Here is a 21,251-nt window from a genome sequence, read left to right as displayed (position 1 = left end):
TATTTTTGATTATGGGGTGGACTGTCCCTTTAAAGAAGTCAGCCAGAGGCAGCATTTTTCACCCAACTAGTGGGGCTAACCTTAAGTTCATTAGCTCGGTAGCTACAGCAGATAAGCAAGTTGTGATTTCACCAACAAAATTACCAATCGCCGGCCAGAATCTAGAAGTCTGTCTTTGTCCATCTCTGATGTGAAAGACCCGTTGTTTCAAAGATAACTATGCATTTCTAGTAGTCAGTCTACCATTGTTTTCTTTACATGCTAAGTAAGAATCGAAAGCAGGTGTAGCAATAGAAATTAATGGGGCATGGACTAAGTAAACAGTTGGGTATTTGCAATGATGGCAGGTGTGCAGATGACTTGATTTCCTTTCACTTACATTAATACAGTAATACTTTTTAAACTGGACCTAGTTGTAAATCTCAAAAGATATTCCATACAATCAAGATAACGTCTTGGTTTAAATGAATTCCATCAGTGGCAAGTGCAACTTGAATTGCTCTTGACATCACAAATATGATCATAATTGTTGTGATAGAGTCATCAGACCACTCAGTCATTGTCTTGGAAGGGACATTAGATACAATGACATCATGCACATTACTGAAAATACAAGGCAATATCCCCCATTGAGCAGGATAGATTGCTCGAGTGAGGAGACACTTCAGAGACTTTAACAGCTGTTTGGGAATTAATAATGCAGCAGCAAGATGGGCACTTTGAAGATTTGACAGGGATGGATGGAGATCAAACAACACCACTGAATGATTGTCTTTCTCTGCCAAAATGTCAAGATTAAAACCCAAGGAAATTACCAGATTGATGTTGCAGGAGCAGCCACGGCCACATCTGAAATATTCAATAACACCCACATATTTACTTTCAAATATTTGGGGGGATTGCTGTCACATGCAAATTAAAATCACAGCAGAAACCAAACCTGTCTTGTAATCAAAAGCAAAAGTGGGTCAGAAAATTCAAAAATAAAATCATAATTGGGTTTTGGAGGACAATGAATCAATCCGCATCAAACAGTTGGATGTCTTAGAATAGAAAATGAGAGCAACTGAGCCACTGAAACACTGCATCTAAAATTTGTGTTGTGAATGAATGCAACCTTCTAACCCTACCTGAGGATTAAGAATCAATAGGCAGCGGGACAAGCCTTAACAAGATGGATATGTGCATTAACCAAAGTGGCGGTTGAAACATGAAAAGGCTCTTATTAACGAGATTTTATCTTTCTCCACATCAAACGTGCCAACATGAAGAGACATTTAGGTTTGTTATGATTTCCATTATCACATTACTGATATTTATAGATGATACCACAGATGTGGCTGTGGGTTGTTAACCATCACATGAGACAGGTGAAGAGGTGTTGCACTAACAGGGGTCGGACTCGCTGTGTATCAGATGCTAAAAGCACTCGAGTAGTAAAAGGCTGAACTTGTTGCAAAAAGTCATGAAACTGTCCTGTGGGATGTATGTATGACTAAAGAACAAAATAGGGTTGTTGTTGAATAAAAACATGATTTGTGTGTGTTTTCTGATCTGGTTATGTTTAAAGCCAACTATTTGGTTAAGGTAAGGGAAAGGTCCCAGTCATGGTTAAAAGGAACCAACATCCAACAACACTATCCACCACAACCTCCTGTGTAGCTGCAACACTCCTGCTGTGTCGCAGGGCATCATATAATTTAGCAAGTGCCAAATAACAGGTGTAGTACAAAGCTGACTCGTCATACACACAGAGGAAATTGTAAGGGTTTGACAAAAGTGCTTATTTCCTGTCCCTGAGTGTCAGGGTCATGGAAAACAATGGGTGCGGATGATCAGGTGTGTGTCACGTACAGCTGTTTTGTGTTGACCTTAAGGAATACTTCACCCACAAAATGACCATTTGTAAATTAGTTATGCTGTACTACCTTGAATTTGTGCAGGTGTATTTTCCTCCATGGAAAATGGCAGACATATTGATTTATTGATTGGCTGGGGGTCAATTTTAGCAGCAGCAAAACTATATCTAAACATCAGCTTACAAACTCGCTCAACTCATGCAGTATAATCTAAGTCACATGTAACCTGTCGTATGCTCAGTGATTCCCAGAAACATGCATTTTTGCTCAAATACCTTAGTATTGGAGTCTAAAAGTAACACTTCACCCGCAAAATTACCATGTGTCCATCAGTTAGTCATGCCGTGGTACCGTGAATTCAAGGAGAAAACTTCAAACAGTTATAAATCTGAACATTTAGCTGATTAATCAGTAAGTCATTTGACAAGGTTATTAAGAGAGAGAGTCACTCAGGGCCCTATTTAGATGGTCTAAAATGCGAAGTGCCAGGCGTGCGGCGCATGGGCGTGTCCCAGTCACTTGCTAGTTAGACAGCGCGTTTTTAGACTGTGCACCATGGCAGAGAGTCTAAAAGGGTTGGACTTACTCTGTGAATTAGTCATGGGTGTGTTTTGGGCGTATCATTCAAGAAGCCAATCAGAGTGTCACCTCTCATGCCCTTTAAAAGAGGCGCGATTGGAGCGCATGACCGAGAGCTAGTTAGATGGTGGACCTACCAACTGCAAAGAGTGAGCGTTTTACAGCTGAGGAGACGGATCTCCTCGTGCGGGAGGTGAAGGCCCGTCAGAACCAGATCTAGCAGACAGGCACCCAAGCTCCCCGAGGTAAAGCAGGTGTGGGATCACTAATACAAGAAAGATCTTACTAAATATCTGTGGAATATTATTCAAACCTGTTTTCATCATATAACAGAGCACAGCTGTCAGGACTGCCGCAGAGCTCCCCAAGGTGCTGATCGTGCAGCTAGCATTCATGGCTGGAGCGTAGTGAGTGCCAGTGGCTCGCTACTTAATTCCAGTGAATTTATGCTTGCTAGCAAAACAGAGAAAGCACATAATGTTATTCTATAACCAGCAACATTATTATGCCCCTAATAAACACATCAAGCCATCCCACATGAGTTAACTTTAGTCTAAATCATGACAGTTATCTAAAGCACACATTACCTTGTATTTGCATGTGGGGTAGTCCGTGCAAAAGCCTTATGGCCGTACCCACATGACAAGTGGAGGTTGCTGCTATCAGCCATTAACGATAGTTTACTTTTAGTCGACCTCTACTTATGTTACTCATGATTCCTCTTGTGCTGACAAAGTGCCTCCTGTGAAATAGAGAGAGGAGCCTGAAAAATGGCATCCTGAGAACTATGATTGTTACTTCTTCATTGAGTCACAAAGAAGGAGGGTTCTAAGATTGATGCCGCTTTTTTTTTCAGTCTACATTCCGGTGTCCAGTGGGTTAACATGACTGATTTCCACATCTCTAATGCTGGCAGAGTAGCAGGCTAGAGCGCATTCACTGACCCTAACCAAAACACCTCTGTTAAGTTTGATACAAATAAGATCAGAGCAGCACAATTGACTTCTGCTCATGAGTTCTACAGTTGCTGAACAATGCATGTTTGCAATTGTGCTGTTCATGTCGCACTGCTGCTCGGTAGGTGGAATTACCTTTGTGCCTTTGCATTTTAAAAGCCACGCCAAAGTTAATTTTGTATCAGTCAAATTACTCTTGACAGACATTAAAGGGTTATCAGTGTATGGTAGAGTCGATCACTCATGTGAACAGAGGCAGGTTTTAAGGGCCACATTGCTTTTCCAGATCCTGGAGCCACACACACATAAGTTTGTATGTGCTAATATTACCCTCTTAGAATTTGGCACCAGCTTTATTTTTAGGTTTTGTTTCACATCAGGTACTGACATTGCTTTTTTCATTTATTTTTTTAGTTCACTTTACAAGTACAAACTGTTCACTCTCATGAATCAACTGTCCTCAGTGTGATGTCAAATCCCCGCTCCTCTTTTCTTGTTCCATACATCAGCCGACTGGAAAACACACGTCTTTAGATCTGTTCCCAGGTCTGCAGTAATGAGACTGCAGTAATGGATCTCCGGGGGCTGTCGACGCTGTTCGGCTGGTCTGCAAACAGCGGTCAGCCGTCACATCGTTACCGACACTGCTGGGCACGCATCATTAGCCAGTTTTTTCACACGGCTAAACACTCATTAGTGCCGACAAACACACACATATATACATGCAGCGATACAAACAGGCGCACACATGCCCATGGATAGACATGTAAATGCAAAACACACAGTGCTCATTGATTCCGGGGCGGTGAAATGTCAGAAGTGCCATTGCTGAAGTTACAGAGGAGCTCTGTGGAATAGTGATGTGCTGGAAATCATGATTGTGCCAAATTTAGCCCTTTGTGTGTGTGTGTGCGTGTGCGTGTGTGTGTGTGTGTGTGTGTTCTTCCTTGTATTGAGCAAAGCCAGACAGAAGCAGTAAGACAGAACAAGAGAGAGAGGGACTCAAACAGTGTCAGCTGCCTCTGAAAAGACAGAAATTGATGAACAACTCGAGACTGACAGCAAGTAAAAAATGAAATGTAAAGGCATACGGTGGAAGGCAAAAAATAAACTCATTCGACTTTTCCTGCCAATTTTCAAGTGTTAAAAAGAATGAGTGGAGTTGTTTAAATACTGGCAGTGTGTCTAAGAGCTAATTTTATCACTGTAACAATACATTAACAAATGCTTTGTTGTAACCTCCAGGATTTGAATAGGCATACAGTATTACATCATGGCTTCCTAGACCATTGTATGGAGAACAAGTGTCTTTCGGATTTCTATGGTGGAAGGAATAAAATGTTGGACCTTTTTCATGGCAGCGTCTCCACCATCCATAATTGATGGCAAAATGTGTTATGTTTTGTTTGCCTGCTACGTGCTGCTGTGCTGGAGAGAAGCAGACAGTAGGGATGTGGACACACAGAGCAATGTTTGAACAACAATACCTGCTATTTGACTGCTTGTCAGTGTATTTGTCAGTAATCCTCTAAAACTGCAGCTAACCAGTACACTTTGCTTGTGCTTTTTACTGGCATAAACATGTGTGTGTGTGTGTGTGTGTGTGTGTGTGTGTGTGTGTGGGCGCTGTTGTGCGTAAAAGCTTTTGTCCTTCTCCTTGCCCTTTCCACCAATCAATTTGGAGCATTCGATCCATGGTGAGTAAAACGGCTGATAACTAGACAAAGCGATGAGGAAGCAAAAGAAAGAACGGACCAATAGATAGATGGAGAAAAAAAGCAAGAGCTCAGCCATGTGTAGTTTCCTTTGGCTTTTTCATTTCTTGACAAAATATAGTTAAACATGGTATTTTTGTTGTGTGTGTATGTGTGCGCACTGCATGTGTGTAAGTGTGTGAGTAGCCTAAGTGACACTAAATGATAGTCTGATGTCCTCTAAGTATTGATTGACTGGGACCGTCCGTAGTTTGTGGATCCCGTTCTCTGACTTGTTTTTCTTTTCATTTCTTCCGTCTACTTTCTGCCTTGACTTTTTTCCCCTCATCATTCTAATCTAGCTTTTTAATTTGTTGCTGAGCTAGTGCTTAAAAGTATGACAAGGTTAACATGGTAGGTTGGTCTGTTGGCCTGGTGGTCATCCAACGCTTAAGTTGGATGTGACAGTGGCTTTTAAGTTGTATTAAAAGCCATTGTCCAAAGCATAAGGTGAAAGGCTTGACCGGCTCTACTCTGCCTTACTCTGCCTCTGATCGTTCTTACCCTAACCCTTACCAATGTCACTCCTCTTGCCTGACCCTTACCAACCCAACCAACAAAAGCATCAAGCACTAGCCCGTAAGAGGAAGATTAGGGTGGGTCATCCCTTTGCCATCCTAGGAAAAAAAAGTGTCCAGATACTCGTCCTTCAGCATGCTAACTGTAGCAAGGCTAAGCAAATGTAACCATGTTACTATGCACAGCAAGTAAACAGGCTAACTCTATCCAGACCACGTTATTATGGTTTCCACTGCTTTCTTTTGCAAGTCGCACTCTACCTGCTATGATTGACTAGAGCACAAGACATCATCTGTCCAGTCACAGAAAACAAAGGTTCAAAGAGCAAGGGCTTGACATCCCTCCACCCAAAAAGGTCCATATTCATTCATTTATTCAGTCATTTATCCTGTTAGGGGTCGCAGGGGGCTGGAGCCTATCCCAGCTGACAATGGGCGAGAGGCAGGGTTCACCCTGGACAGGTCACCAGACGATCACAAGACTAACACATAGAGACAGACAATCCAGCGAAGCCAGAGAACCTGGAAAGCCCATGCTGACATGGGGAGAACATGCAATCTCTGCACAGCTCCAAAGTCCACAGCTCCAGATTAAGGTGAATGTGGACACTTGAGGAAAGCCAACAGAGAGCCCTCAACCATGGGCACAGACCTTGCCCACCTCCAGCCCTCTCTCTGGTTCCTTGGCTGAGGAACAGAGTGGAGCCTGGGTTAGTGGTGCCTGCTGGAGCTACAGAGCTGACAGTCAAGCCAGAGCCTGCAGAGCGTGCTGGAAAACTAGAACTAGTTATCTGCACAACCCTGGATGTGGAGCCTCCAACATGCCTTCCATGCTTTGGCTCTATTCTCAGCTGCTATGACTGCCTCTCCAGCCCCAGAGAGGCCTGGCAGACCTGGCAGAAAAAGCTTCAAGGCTGTGGTCAAAATCAGCATTATTCCATTACCTCATGTGAGGATGGACACCTGGCCAATCATAGTGCTTTAATGCTACAAGTCTTGCCAAGAAAGGCAATGGGATCAATAATATTAAATGTTAGCTAACACACTGACAGTATGTTAGCATACTGTACTGATCGGCATATAACAAGAATCGTCTAAGAGCTTGATGCTAACTGGAATTTGGCTAACAGCAAGCTAACATTCAGCATGTTAGCATGTTAACAGGTTAACTAGCATGCTGTAATTTAGCTAAAAGCCAATCAGAGGCTGCCAAAGTAGATCGTAGACAGATTAAAGTTGAACAAAGTCTTACAACAAGAGCTTACCTTGATAAGCTCAGTCATCTCAGTTCTCATTCATAACATTAATTTCAGTGCCTCAGTATGGTATAGTGAAACATCTCACTCGTGCCACTCTAAGAACTAGGGTTACACAAATAACCTTAAGTTTAAGTTCGTCCGCAGGCAAAGTGTGTATTTTGCTGAACTGGCTGTAAATGAAGCTGTGTCATTTTTACCTCCACCAGAGGGGTAATGTTTTCAGTTTGGTTTGATTGTGTGTTGGTTTGGTTGTTTGTCAACAGGATTATGTTAAGACTATAGGCCTGGGTTTTATGAAACCTGGTGGAAAGGTGTAGCATGAGCTAAAAAAGAACACATTATGTTTTTGAACGAATCTAAATAGAGGGGCAAATACAAAATAATTTTTCTCATTCTTTACCATTGTGAGATAGGGCTTTTAGCCTTGGCAGAGATCTGCACTCTCCATGTTACCTTCTAGTTTGTTCATGCATCAAACAATTTTGCTTTTTAGTGTGTAATGAGTCTTACAGCTACAAGGGTCTGCAATGTGGGTATGTACTTTTAGCGTACTTTCTGCTCTAACTTGTTCTCTTCTTTCCCCTTCTTTCCTTCTCTCCCTTCTGTCTCTTCCTATCCTCTTCTTCTTTTCATCCATCACTATGCTCTCTTAGCCAGAGGAGCTCACTAATGTTCTGGAGATCTGCAACATCGTCTTCACCAGCATGTTTTCCTTGGAGATGATCCTCAAACTCACTGCATTTGGCTCCTTCAACTACTTGAGAAACCCCTACAATGTCTTTGATGGAATCATCGTCATCATAAGGTAATTACACAATATAAAATCCTAAATATACTTAGTATAGGATATCTTGGCAGAGAGAGGGGAAGTAAGAGAGGCGGCTTTTGGAGGGCAAAAATATTATGTTTCTGTGATACTGACTGCTGTAATTCAGTCAGATACTTTTTTGGTGTGCCAGACTGTTCTGGAAAGAGATCCTGCAGCTCAATTATTCATGCCATGCTTTGTCAAATTGTCATCTGCATTCTACGTGATTGAAATGTACCACCTGTATGTATTTGGATGCCAAAGCGTCAGACAGCAGCAAACAGGTTTTGTCTTTTGTTGTGTGCGCCTGGAGCTTCAGGTGAGTGGCTGCGCCTTTGATCTGCTGGCGTTTTTTTTCGAATTCATCTGGCTGAACGCCTTTGTCTGTGATCCCCATTATAACCTCGAGATCAAATACACATCAAAGCAACTAAAACTGAACAAGATCAAATGTGCAGCCCGTCACAGAAGATACATGTTGATTGAACATATCTACATCTGTCTTCTTATCTCTCGCTCCACTACCAATTTCCCTCTCTTCATCTATCTGAATGTACTCAGCTATTCATACTGAGCTGCTCTGTAAAAGTGGCCCCATTCAGTCTATGCCAATGCGGAGCTGATGCTATTTCGATGCCATTTTGGTGTGCTGAGTCGAGCCTTTGATAGACACCTTCATTAGAGGACAAATTTGTTTAAAGCCAGATTTTCCACCACAGGAAGTGGCTCTATGCTAATGATAAATACATACCTGAACTCAAAGGAAATGAATCAGCACTTCACATTTAACAGTGAGAGTTTGATATCACTAAGTCTTGATTGTAGATTGCAGAGGAACCGAGATTTATACTTTAAGTTCATCAGGCAGCATTATTATATGCTCTCAAACCACAGATTATTTTATCATCAACCAGTAGGGCCACAACTGAAACAGTTTTCCTTGTATTTTCTGATGCTGAACTTTGTCTTTCTTAAACTTTAATAAGAACCCAGGAACACTCTTTTTTCAGCCATTTGGGCTGTTGCTGCTCTTGCTACCCACTTCTTTGGAATTTAATTAATGTTACCACCTGCTGTCAAGAAATGTAAAGCCGGCTTACTGTGAACAGATGACATCTGGGATCGCAGCCCGGTATCCTAGGAATGACATTCATATTAGATGAATCCTCACCTCCCAATCCATGCATTGCATCCAGTGCCAACATTTAGTGCCAATGCATGAAACACTGAGTATTATGAATCAAGGCGGATTGTAAGGATGTGAAGGTCAGGATGGTGGATGGGCACGGAGCTGACTCACGCAGGAGTCTGCCCTGGCCCATCACATACATTGAATTACCATTCACTTTTTTCCATTTCCATTTCTTTCAAAATCATAATCTTTTTCTAACCTTAACCAATCCTGTCCATTTTTTCATTTATTAAAAGCACTGTCATTCCCTTTCCCAACACTTGGTAGGATTGGTTGAAAGTATTTCTTAAAAAGTGGCATTTGATGTAAAAAACAACAACAAACAATCACTGTACTTGATTCAGGGCTTCAGAAATGACCAATATAGAGATGGGAATCATGACATCTGGCATTTAGAAGCGGAATTAAAACATTTTCCTTAGCTGAACCCCTGTCACTATGGTGTTTTACCGCTTGCGTTTATCGGATCACAAATAAGACAAGAATTAGCTCGCTAACCTCCCCTTTGCCTTGCTCCCTCCTGCTGTGGACTGCTTCTTTGGGCAGCAGCTCTAGAGATGGACATTAGGTTGGTGGTTGTAGCCGTTCAAATCCAGTCAGTGCAAATCCCCCATTGCTTGGTGTCACAGCGAGCTAGTGGCTGGCAGCAGTGCTGGGTCTAACCTGTAGTATGGCAGCAAAAGGCAGTTTGGCGATCTGGTGGGGGGGCAGAGCTGTCGGTTCCCAGTAGCTTGGGTTCGTGCTGGTTGGATTCCAGATGCTTCAGCTGCTGACTGAAGACCCGTTTCTGGAAATGTCCTCTCAGCGATCTGGTCTGTAGTGGCGGGAAGAGAGGAGGAGGGCACACTTGAAGCCATGGGCTTTTAGCCCTGGTTAGCAGAGTGCTAAATTATGAGCAACATTCTCTCTCTCCATCTCTCCATCTCTGCTTCGATGATATTAACATGTGTTTTATTGTGTTTATTGTCAGACTCTTTTTAGACTCTCTTTTTGATAAGTCGGCCTTCTGTTTTTGGGTTGCTTCACACCGTGGCAGTTATTGTCAATGCTGGAATAGCAACTTTCTCTGCAGCATTCTCCACCATTACATCAGACCTTCAGCAAAGTTCCATGCATGCATAATTGCATTTGTTACACAAAAACTATCTGTGATTGTCCAGAGTCTCCTGTCACGGGCTAGCATTTCTAAAGTCTGAAAACAGCGCCAAGAGAAAATTCAGAAGTCAGACCACTTGAATTACAATATCTTCAAAGTTTATTATGGTGTTTCTGCCCAATAACGCCAAAGTTAAACTGCCTATCTCATCTTTTATACTTTAATTTGTCATAATCTAACAGTCTTTCTCTTAATCTTAGCTGTCTCTGTGATCTGTGTTTGTCTTCTCAGTGTGTGTGAGATCATCGGCCAGTCCGATGGCGGTTTGTCTGTGCTGAGAACTTTCAGACTGCTGAGGGTGCTGAAGCTGGTGAGGTTCATGCCAGCTTTGAGGAGACAGCTGGTGGTCCTCATGAAGACCATGGACAATGTGGCCACCTTCTGCATGCTGCTGATGCTCTTTATCTTTATCTTCAGGTGAGGTGATACACATACCTTCTGTATATAGATACTATTTCTGTTTGTGTTCGTCAAAATGCCTGTTATAGATTACAAGACAACCTGTCCATGCTTCTCCTGCTCCTCATTACCTGACAACTGTACCAAGGCACGGAATCCTTTTCTTTCAAATAGTGATTTTTTGTTTGTTTTCTTTTGTTTCGTCTCCTCAGTGCGTTGGCTAAGAGAGACATTGTTTCATCCTCTGCTTTTATGTGTTTGTTTGTGCCAGTTTCTGTCTTTTCTAAAGTCCTGCTCACCTGCTTAAGAGCTGACACTGAAGCGCAGAGGGTCACGGTGCTCCGCTGCAGCTATTAACCCTGGGTGAAATGTAACGAGCACACACTTGGAGATCTGGTTAGAATTTAACAAGCAGACACTTAAAGAACTGGAGCAACATAACAAGCAGACATTTGTAGATGCTCAAGTACTGACACAGCAGCCCCTCTAAAGGCTTAAAAGGTCTTTCAGTGGATGATCAATGGCTGCGGTGCTCGCCGTCTTTGTTTCCCTCCCTCTCAGCTTCGCTTTCCACTTGAGCCAGTTTGTTTAATTCTGCTTTCTAAGGTGATGTGGGAATAAAATGACCCTGAGGAAATCAAAATACACACACAAGAATGATTTTCCTGTGTGTTCAGGCACAACATACACAAACAGGATCAAGCTGTAAGTGCAAACATGTGTTCTGCTACATCATGACAGGGTCAGTGTCAGTTTAACTCCGTCTTAATTGCCTGGTTGAAAAGACAACTTTTGGAAACAATATCCACAACAGTGCTGTCCTCGGGTGTTGGTTTCTTTGGGCATGATTCACAAGAACTACTTCTAATGGTTTTCACAGTTTGGTACTAGACAAAGCAGGCTCTTGGGTTCCCTGCAAGGAGTTATTGTCTATATCTATAACAATTGTGTGCAATTAAGCACACATTAAAGGGCCACTTCCATTACTATTAAGTGTTTAGTATAGTACTTAACAGTAAGAACAAGGCCATTGGAGTAGATGACATTTTATGTAACCAGGCTTTAGGGTACAGTCACATTCAAATATTCACATTCATCCTCATTACCCCAGCCAAGGAAGTGTTTGGCTGCAGCTAGAGCACAAAAACAATTGATAACAGAACTGCATATTAGAGGCAGCATTTATAAAATAACAAGCAGCAGAGACAGAGAAAAGCCATAACACCCCAAAGCTCTTAAAAGTAAGCTTGACATGAATCATGCTTCAAAAAATCTAAAAAAGATCCACTTTTAAACATCATTTAGGTACATCAGATCATTTATTTTTAGAGTGTATGGTATGTTGATATCATCAGAAGCTCTGCTGTTGTGTTGCAGTATCCTGGGGATGCACATCTTTGGCTGTAAGTTCAGTCTCAAGACAGAGACCGGTGACACCGTGCCTGACAGGAAGAACTTTGACTCCCTGCTCTGGGCTATTGTCACTGTTTTCCAGGTAATCAGCAAATCACTGTTTGGATAAGCATGCGCAAAACACACTCACACACATCTCTACATATTTGCTCCACTTTCAGTCGACATATTTGCCATTTTTGCAGATGACTTACATGTATTTCTTAGGATATGATATATTTCTGCACACATTTGCATAGATAATATTACCTGTAAATCAAGTCATCTAACTTCCATTCTCGGTACCCATTGGCTGTATTCGGCACAGCCTCTGGGGGCAGACCCCTGATTTTTTGGCATTCTGGTTTGATTTGGGCGGAGGAGGCGAATTTCCGTTTCCAACTTCCGTTTCTATTTAAGTAAATATGCTGAACCATTGCGATGGATTCAGAGTTTGCAGTGACGCCAATTATGTTCCGCCTTGTTAGCTCACCGCACAGACTGTTTAACCTGGCAACAACTGCAGCCGGCTCAAACGTGATTGGTCAATATCACGTGGACTACAAACAGCCTACAACCGGAAACCAGGGCTCTTCCGCTCTTCTTCCGGAGGCAAGATCTCCGGGGTTTGCCTACAGACTCTACATTCACTGAATGTAGAGTCTGTATGTAGAGACTATCTAACATCCTAATGCTGTACAAGATTGCATATTGGTTATAAATACATTTTTAAGTTTCCTAAATCATATTTTTAGGCATGTTTAATGCTAGTATCCCAATCTGTAACAATCTATGTGCAACAAATGTTTTAAAGATTACAAGTCTATGTTACATTTTCTGTAAACTTTAATATGTTGTATTTGAATCCATATTTAATTAAACTGTTGAAGTAGTCTACTTGTGTCCTCTTAACACCTTGTATGTGTGTGTTTATCCCTGTAATTTTCCCAGATTCTGACTCAAGAGGACTGGAATGCAGTTTTGTACAATGGTATGGCAGCCACTTCACCACTTGCTGCTCTTTACTTCGTGGCCCTGATGACATTTGGAAACTACGTCCTCTTCAACCTGCTGGTGGCCATCTTGGTTGAAGGCTTTCAGGCAGAGGTAAGGGAACTCATTGCAAATTACTGGCTTCACTTTACAGGACGTGAGCTTGTTTCTGTCGTAAATTGATGTCTGCATTTGAATTGAGTTGTTGATGATCGGGGTGCCGGGGCCAGGTTTGTTGATCTTATTTATTACCAACCTTTTGAAAATGTTAATTAAGTTCAGCCTGTATCAGGAGAGGTGAAATATTTAAAATTATCACTGACATGTATTGCCCTTTAACAGCAACCAAAGAATTGCAGCAATTTAACAAGCTCACAGTAACTCAATAATTCACTCCAGAGTGCCAAATTTGTAATACTGTGAAAATGAATCTTTGTTTAACACTTGTAAAGTGATGGAGCAGCTCTTACTGATCTCTAAAAACAGATGTTTGCAGACATATGCAGAACCTGTAGCCAAGGGGACAAGATTCTGGTATCCAGAGTGTGCTGGCTTCAGTTTGTAGTCTGAGTACAGCAGCAGGTAAACAGCCCCTGTGGAGAGCAAAAAGAGGCCTAACGCATCTGCCGAATTGCAATCTATTAGATAGTAGCAGATTGTCAAATGAACCTATCGGCTGTCATCCATCCACTATAGCTTTTTTTTGGCTTTTTAAAAAGTTATCCTACATTCATATGCAGATATCTGTTTACAGAGATTAACCAAAATGACTGGTGCACAGAAGAGGAAGTCTTGGGCAAGGTGGGGCAAAGCCAAGTCCCCCAAAATATTGGGTTCGGCATCTAGAGGCTTGTTGTCATCAGAACGATAACTGATGGATTCTGAGATAGGCTCTTACTTCACAATTATCCCATAACTTTTCCCAAAGAAGTACCAGATTTCTAACATCAGAGTTCCCAGGTGTCCTTGAAATGTTGAATTTTTGTGAATTTAAGAGAAAAAATCAAGGCATTGGAAGTTTTTGAAAAAAGACATTAATAGACATGGGTCTTTGAAAGTGCTTGAATTTATATATATTATATTATATTATATTATATATATAAATTGATTTTCTTTTAATATCGTCTGCCATCACTGTAACACACTATTACTATTGGGAAGTGTTTACACATTCAAGCCTCTTTTTGATTGCTGTCTGTGAGCTTCTGTAAAGCCTATTAGGTCTCATTATAAAAATGCTCACTGTTGTGACAGTAATTCACCTTGACCCATGTCTCAGACTATGAGTCCTTGAATTTGAGGGAAATGGATTTGGATAGTCTCTTAAAAGTCCTTCAAAATAAGTTTAAGACAGTGTAGAAACCCTGAATATTTAGACATTAATTATTTATCAAAACATGGCCTGCCAATCTATTAAAGTAAACTTTCAAACTTTGACATCTCTTCTATATTTATCTTGTCTCCATCCATGCATTCTGTGCATGGAGTCATCCCCTATGGGCAGCTGACATCTATCCATCTGTCTGTGTTTCTCAAAGACTTTAACCTTTTGCAGTGACCTTTACAGCTAAAATAAGCCCAGCTCTTGTGCCTGGCATATCTTCATTATCAAAGTACTCAGCAGATTGACATGCATAGAGTTATTGCTACTACTAGAGTGAAAATAATGATATATTGCATACCAAGTTTAGGCATGTATTAACTATGCTATGAGCCTGTGGATACTCTATCAGGGGTGAAAACTGAGCAAAGACAGCCTAGTTTTTCAAAGGGTTTAAAATCTGTTTTATACAGTAGAAATGATAATTACAGTATTGGTCAAAATTATTTATCTGAGGCTGTACCAGCAGTCAAAGCATAATAATGGTGTATTCAACACAACAGTGTAATTTCCAAAACAATTCATCTCAGCGGAAAACACTGGAAAATGATTCTGTCAATCTGCCATCAACTGTCAAACTCACAGATGTATCATTGGAAAATTGTAGTGCGGTTGAGTAATCCAGTTGACTTTTCCTGCACGGATCAAAGGATTACAATATTCATGGCCTGTGTGTGTTGGAGGGGAAACACTGACACAAATCACAAGGCTTTTGATTGATCTTTCTGAAATGCCAAAACAAAATACAGTCATCAGTCTTCCACTGTCTGCCTTTCATTGTCTCTCTCTGCTTCTCTCGCTGAAGGTCTTTCCCCCCTGGCTCTTTGACTTTCCAATGCTCATCTATTACTGCCATATACTAGGTATTATTGAGCCAATTTACTCCAGATTTTCTCATTGTGGAGATCAAATGGGAATTCCATTGTCCTAACCAAACCACCGGGGTTACTTTCGGGCAGTAGTGTGTTAGTTGTTTGAGGGTTTTTCCTAGATCTAATCTTAAGACACAACACAGATCTGAGCCACCCTGATAACCTCAAATGCGTTAGAGAGCAGAGTCCGTGGCTTTGACTGGTGTCACACAGGAGATTTAAGGTCCTGAAACAAAATCTGTGAAATCTGTTACAGTGCACTCTCAAGCCCCCTCATAGCATGAACCCTGAGTAATTCCCTGTCTCTTTTTTCTCTTCCTCTCCTCGGTCTGCCCCTCGCTCCTCTTTTTGTCTCCAGGGTGACGCCAATCGTTCTTATTCGGATGACGACCACTCCTCCTTTGATGAGAGCGAGAAACACGACTCCATAAAGTTGTCTGGTGAGCTGATGGCATGTTTTCATCTCACTCTTACAATTTATTTTATTTGAGGTTTATTGGTTAGTAGTTCGAGTTAAAACAACTGACCCATCTAGTGTAGGTTGTGACATAATGTCTCTAAAATCATAATTATATCCCATAACCAAGCTGAAATACAGCAAGAGTTTTTCTCCCAACATAAAATATGAATATGTTAGCCTGGAATCTGCGAGCTCATGTTTTATTTGCTCTGGCAGATGTTTCCAATCTCCCTTCTGTTCAGACAGATTTATAGCCAGCGTGGCCTAGGTTGGGTCAGTCACAACTGTTCTAATACGTCAGACTCTGATTGGTTGTAATTGAGTCCAGTCTGCTCTGTCCAACTCAGTGCACCACACTCACGAAACTCAGGATAAACTGTCAAACGAGGCAGTGCTGATTGAACGTGAATCAAGATTCTGTTACTGCACTGCATGTTTTCTGCCTCAGATGTTTTCAGAAACACAATCGAGGGTAAACTGTAATTTCAGAATTGAAAGTTTGTGTGGCCACAATTTTTTTCCGGCTTGAAAATGAACCAAGTATCACCCCAACTTGCATTTATCACCCAGCGCTTGTTTCATATTTCGTTGCTCTGATTGGTTGTAGGTCACGTTCTGCTGCTCAAGTGTATCCACTTGCATTCAGAGGCATTTGGGTCTGTGCCCACTGATGCTGCCCTGTGGAAATAGAAAATGAACTGAAAGGTTCCAGAATACTTCACATTTGTGATTTAGCTCGGTGACGCAAGGTTATAAATGTCACGACAATTTTTAATCTCATTTAACAACCAAGTCAAATTTTTTATTTATATTGTCCAATGTTACAAATCACAAATTTGCCTCAAGAGGTTTAACAATTACAGTACAGTATACAACACCAGTTTCCTTAAGGCCCAGACACACCAAACCAACTTCAAAGAATTAGTAGCTATGAAAGCTGACTGTTGCGTCGCCTCACCTCTCCAGACCTTGGCCACAAAGTTGCACATGAACACACCAGAAAGACTACAGCCAATGGCCAACCAGCTCATACGTTCTGCGCCCATGTGAGAGGAAATGACTCTCCTACCAGCAGTCAGTGACAGTCTGTATTTATCACTCAAAAAGGTAAACCAGAAGATTGTCTTGATGCTAGTTAGCCAGTTAGAACATTAAGAACACAATTCCATGTTAAAAGAACAGACCATATTTATCGTATGCCAGTGAAGAACAATGCGAACCATCAGGAAACATTTCTGTTAAAGAGCTCAGTGGCTAGAGAAAAGTAATCTAACCATATGTAACAAGTTTGTTTTGGTCTTACTCCCTGTTGACTTTAGCTGTTTTGTTTACTTGCCTCACTTCCATTTCACTTCTTGTGTGCTGAGCTGAACTGCCAATAAGAGAGATTTCATTAACTGTTGGGTTTCGCTGTCTCTGACGCCAATTCAGTATGCTGAATTGGCTTAGAAACAGCCGATGGGGGCCGACGAGGGTCATCGGTGCAGGACACACTGCACAGACTATGATGATGGATGCTCACCAATGGCCCAATACTGATGAATGGCTGACCGTTGACTTGGTGTGTCGGGGCCTTTTGACTCTTGAATTGGATAAGGAAACCTCCCCAGCAACAGAGTAGGGATTCCTCTCCCTGGGCAGAAGCAATTAGGGCTGCAACTAACTAACAATGACTTTCATTGTCAAATAATCTGTCAGTTATTTTCTTGATTAATCAATAAGTTGTTTGGTCTACAAAATATGAGAAAATGGTGAAAAAATGTCAATCAGTGTTTCCCAAAGCCATAAAAGACAAATGTCTTGTTTTGTCCACAACCCAGATGCCTTCACTTTACTGTCACAGAGGAAGTATTCACATTTAAGAAGCTGGGATCAGAAAATTGATGTTTTTATTAAACGTTACTCAGCGCATTCAATCGATTATCAAATTAGTTGGTAACTAATTAAGTAGTTGACAACTAATAGATTAATTGTTGCAGCTCTACATGCAGTAGATGTCATGTGTGCAGAATAACCAACATGTTTGAATTACAGTATGGACAATCTGGATGCTAAATTTATACATGGATATATGGATCCAGGAAAGTGTCAAGCAGCTTTCAGGTGTTGCCAAATGTCTATGTTACTTAGTACAATTAAAAGCAGGGTTTGCAGAAGTGGAGGATTTTTAAACCAAATCCTTTGTTTCTGTAAGTTGTGCCCATAAGTTTGACTCACCACTACTACCAATATTGAAATCCCAGACTTTCCCATTTATGTCAAAACTGAACAACATACCCAACAATCTGTTGCATCTCACATTTAAGCCCATAGTCTTTGTTTCCAAGCGAGGCTTATTCATGTGTTCAACCCAAAAAACCAAAAGTAAGACACTATGCGCCAAAGGCTTACAAAAACTCAGAGAATAGCCAGCAGTCTTGAAATATGAATGAGCTCTATCTTTATCCAGAACTCACAATGAACCTGTTCCAGCCTTCCTCAACAGACCCAGTAAACAGTCTAGTTCAGAGAGGATTAAACATAAGTTTAGAGACTGGGGGAATCACTTCTATGCAGGATGAGTGGGCTACTGCTGCAGAGGAGATGTGATCTCTGCAGTGCAGTGTAAGCAAAAGATGAAACCCTGCAGTCTGTTCTGATATCGATGGAAATACAACAAGGTGTCTGTCCACTTACACAGCTCAGAGGTATTACCTTTGGTTCTTTGGCTTTTCCTTTTTTGAGTGGGCAGTGAGTTGTCATTCTCATCCTCTCTCTACATTTTAAAAAGTCTTTTTTATCTCTCTTTTGTCTCAAGAAGCTTAAGAAGTGAGCCAAGGGTCATATTCTACTTATGTATTTCCACTTGAGGAATATCTTCAGCTGTGGAGCAGATTTCGGCGTTATCATCCCAACCACTTCAAGGAATTTTATTTCTTGAGAAATTCATAGGACTGAACGGAAAGCAAAACCAGAAGTTAGTGCCTCAGAAAAAGCTATCTTTGTAGATTTCTACGTTTGTATTTTTCAACTGAGAGGAGCTTTTAAAAACCAGACTGAAAAGCGCTTTTAAACTCAAAACTAATCTAATGGCTCTCTTTAAGTTTCTATAGTTGCAATGCCCAAATTTACTCAGACTTCCTAACCTCCATAACCTGCTGTCTTCTTTCTCAATTTATAAAAGCCTTACTGTGTTATTGCTACAATGGCTCTCTACATCTAAAACCCAGAGCAGACTTTAACCCATTGCCTGGGGGTTGTTAAATGTCATTCTGAATAATATGGGAAATTACTAGGTAAAGTAAAGTTAGACAGTACAGCTTGACAGAGAGTAGTTGAGGCAAAAAAAAAAAAATAGTTGTAATCTTATGACAGCATCAAAGCAATGAACTAAAATTGTGGATTGATGATGCCTTACAGTGTAAAAGCATATGAGAATTCATAATTCTTTCGATAGACACCGCATGGGAACGTTGGATAGATGGCACAAATAAACAAAATGACTCTTTAACTTTCTCTCTTTGTTGAAATACCTCTAGACCCAAGGATCTGCACACTGACACCCAATGGTCACCTGGAGCTGGGGGCTCTTTCAGGGCCCAGGGGATCCTACTCCTCAGAGAGGCGGAGTTTCACCATGGAGTCCAGAAAGAGCAGTGTGATGAGTCTGGGCAAGAGCAGCCTGGAGAGACGCTCCCTTTCTCTGGTACTCAGTCATACTCTTCTCCTCTGACATGCACATTAGCAGACGTAACAGTCAACATAAAGTTCGGGATGGTTTTCGCGGCATGGGATTTTTGTGTGGCTTATGTTACTATCCAAAACATGTTCATAAAAAATAATGTTCAACAATGAGGTAAAGGACCATTCTGATGTCAGCCTGTTCACAACAAATGATGTGTATACTTTGCGTCACTGCCAACCATTTTCCAAGCATTCAAATCAACACTTTAAGAACTATTTTCAGCTTTTAGGGGAGATAAATTAGTTTTCCTCCTTTCCACAGAGTGTAAGTTTTAGTTGATTTGAGTCTGATATGAACATCTCTTTGCACAGATTACACTGGCATGGCATGGATAATCCTTCACAGTGAACGTTTAGTTTTATTGTATTTTATACAATGTTAGGTGAGAGCATGACTTGCAATAAATTCATTAGGTTTGCTGAAGTATCAAACTCAGACAAAACAAACAAAAGAAAACATGGATACTGTGAAACTGGTATGTGAATACTGTGGCTTCTGAATTTAAAAACTTTACTATTTCAGACTTGTAAGTTTCCCATTTGCATTTGATCACACCCAACAGCAGCTCTAGCATTTAACTATAATAAAACTTGTAATATAAACATAAAAATAACTAAACAGGAACATTTATGGTTTGCCTGTTGTACTGCTGATAATTACCAGTTTCTGCATGTAATGGGGAAAAATACATTGATCATTCTAAAAAGCCACAGCATGCTTTGGAAAACCACTCTTAGTTTCAACCAAAGGTTCCAGTTTCGGGCAAACCTTCAACTTTGTGGTAAAACACACGTGATGCACTATAAAAAGACATAAATCAATTGAAAAGTATTGCATTTTACAGCACATATACAAGAAGCATGGCAGATTAGCACAAGAGAAAATTAACAGATTTTGCCAGACCAGTGCAAAACAACTTTGTCCCCATACATAAAAACTTTCTTAAGTCAAAGGCTAACAGGAGATCATTGTCAACGCCAGAGGGTGTCGTAGAAGGAAATTCCTAAAAGAGGAACAATGGTGGAACATGCAAGAAACGCTTTTATTTTGTCATTGATGATCCAAATATTTCAGCTACGGTACAGCTAGCTGGGTCTTCCTTATTAAGATAATATATTATTCATATCCTGCAGTCAACATACAAACATATTCACTATATGTCATAGTCTGTATTAAATAATGGACATAGCCACCACTGGTTTGTGAACATCCATTTCAAATCTTCAGATGGAGATAACTCTAATGCTAGCTGCTGGCTTGATTAGCACAATACATTTACAACTATGGTTAACTGTGTTAATGCTAATGCTAATTTTCCCTAGCAAAATAACAGGTTTGAAACCATTAAAAATAAATGCACTTACTTAAAAAGACAAATATCCAACTCCTTAGAGCAGTGGTTCCCAATTGGTCCAGCCACAGGATGAAGATATCTACTTAGTCATTGGTTCAAGGTCCACACAGTTTAATATATTCAGCGTCATACTTGTACTTGAGTTTTGCCATGTCGTCCAGCTAGTTTGCTGTCTCTGTCAAAGAGTTACCCGTTTGTCACTCACTCTACGGCAGGAAGCAGTACTTCAAAATAAAAGATTTTTGCCCTTAATTCAAAGTACTATAAAATAAAAATATAATGTGTTTTTTACAAACTTGACACTTTAGCAAGCCACTTGCGATCCATTCAGGATGGACCACAACTCGCCAGTTGGGAACCACTGCCTTAGAGGGTGTTTACGTCCAACTAAATGCTCAAAAAGACTATTTTTTAGATGTCTAAAATGTTCCAATTAACTTTTAATGAACTGAAAACACACTGAATAGTAACGGCTACAGCTACACTTTAAATCTGGGGTTACGCCATGGTTACATTACCTAACTAATGATGTTGCCGTGGTAGCAGCTTGTCAACAGATGATACCTACCTGTCACTCAAAGCAACCACACCCATA

General features: G+C 40.9%; 1 protein-coding gene across 1 annotated transcript in view; it reads left to right on the top strand.

Annotated features, from left to right (window-relative positions):
* Positions 1-21,251, top strand: part of LOC125885939 (voltage-dependent T-type calcium channel subunit alpha-1I-like) — a 219,987-nt gene that overhangs the window by 91,659 nt on the left and 107,077 nt on the right. The window contains exons 9-14 of the mRNA XM_049571799.1: positions 7,579-7,730; positions 10,313-10,498; positions 11,858-11,975; positions 12,824-12,979; positions 15,477-15,558; positions 19,097-19,263. Coding sequence (XP_049427756.1) covers positions 7,579-7,730; positions 10,313-10,498; positions 11,858-11,975; positions 12,824-12,979; positions 15,477-15,558; positions 19,097-19,263 — 861 coding nt within the window. The remainder of the gene's footprint in view (positions 1-7,578; positions 7,731-10,312; positions 10,499-11,857; positions 11,976-12,823; positions 12,980-15,476; positions 15,559-19,096; positions 19,264-21,251) is intronic.

Source organism: Epinephelus fuscoguttatus, linkage group LG3 (assembly GCF_011397635.1).
Source record: "Epinephelus fuscoguttatus linkage group LG3, E.fuscoguttatus.final_Chr_v1".
NCBI classification, from domain to species: domain Eukaryota; kingdom Metazoa; phylum Chordata; class Actinopteri; order Perciformes; family Serranidae; genus Epinephelus; species Epinephelus fuscoguttatus.
The sequence above is the reverse complement of the archived record's forward strand: the minus strand, read 5'-3'. Positions and strand labels throughout refer to the sequence as shown.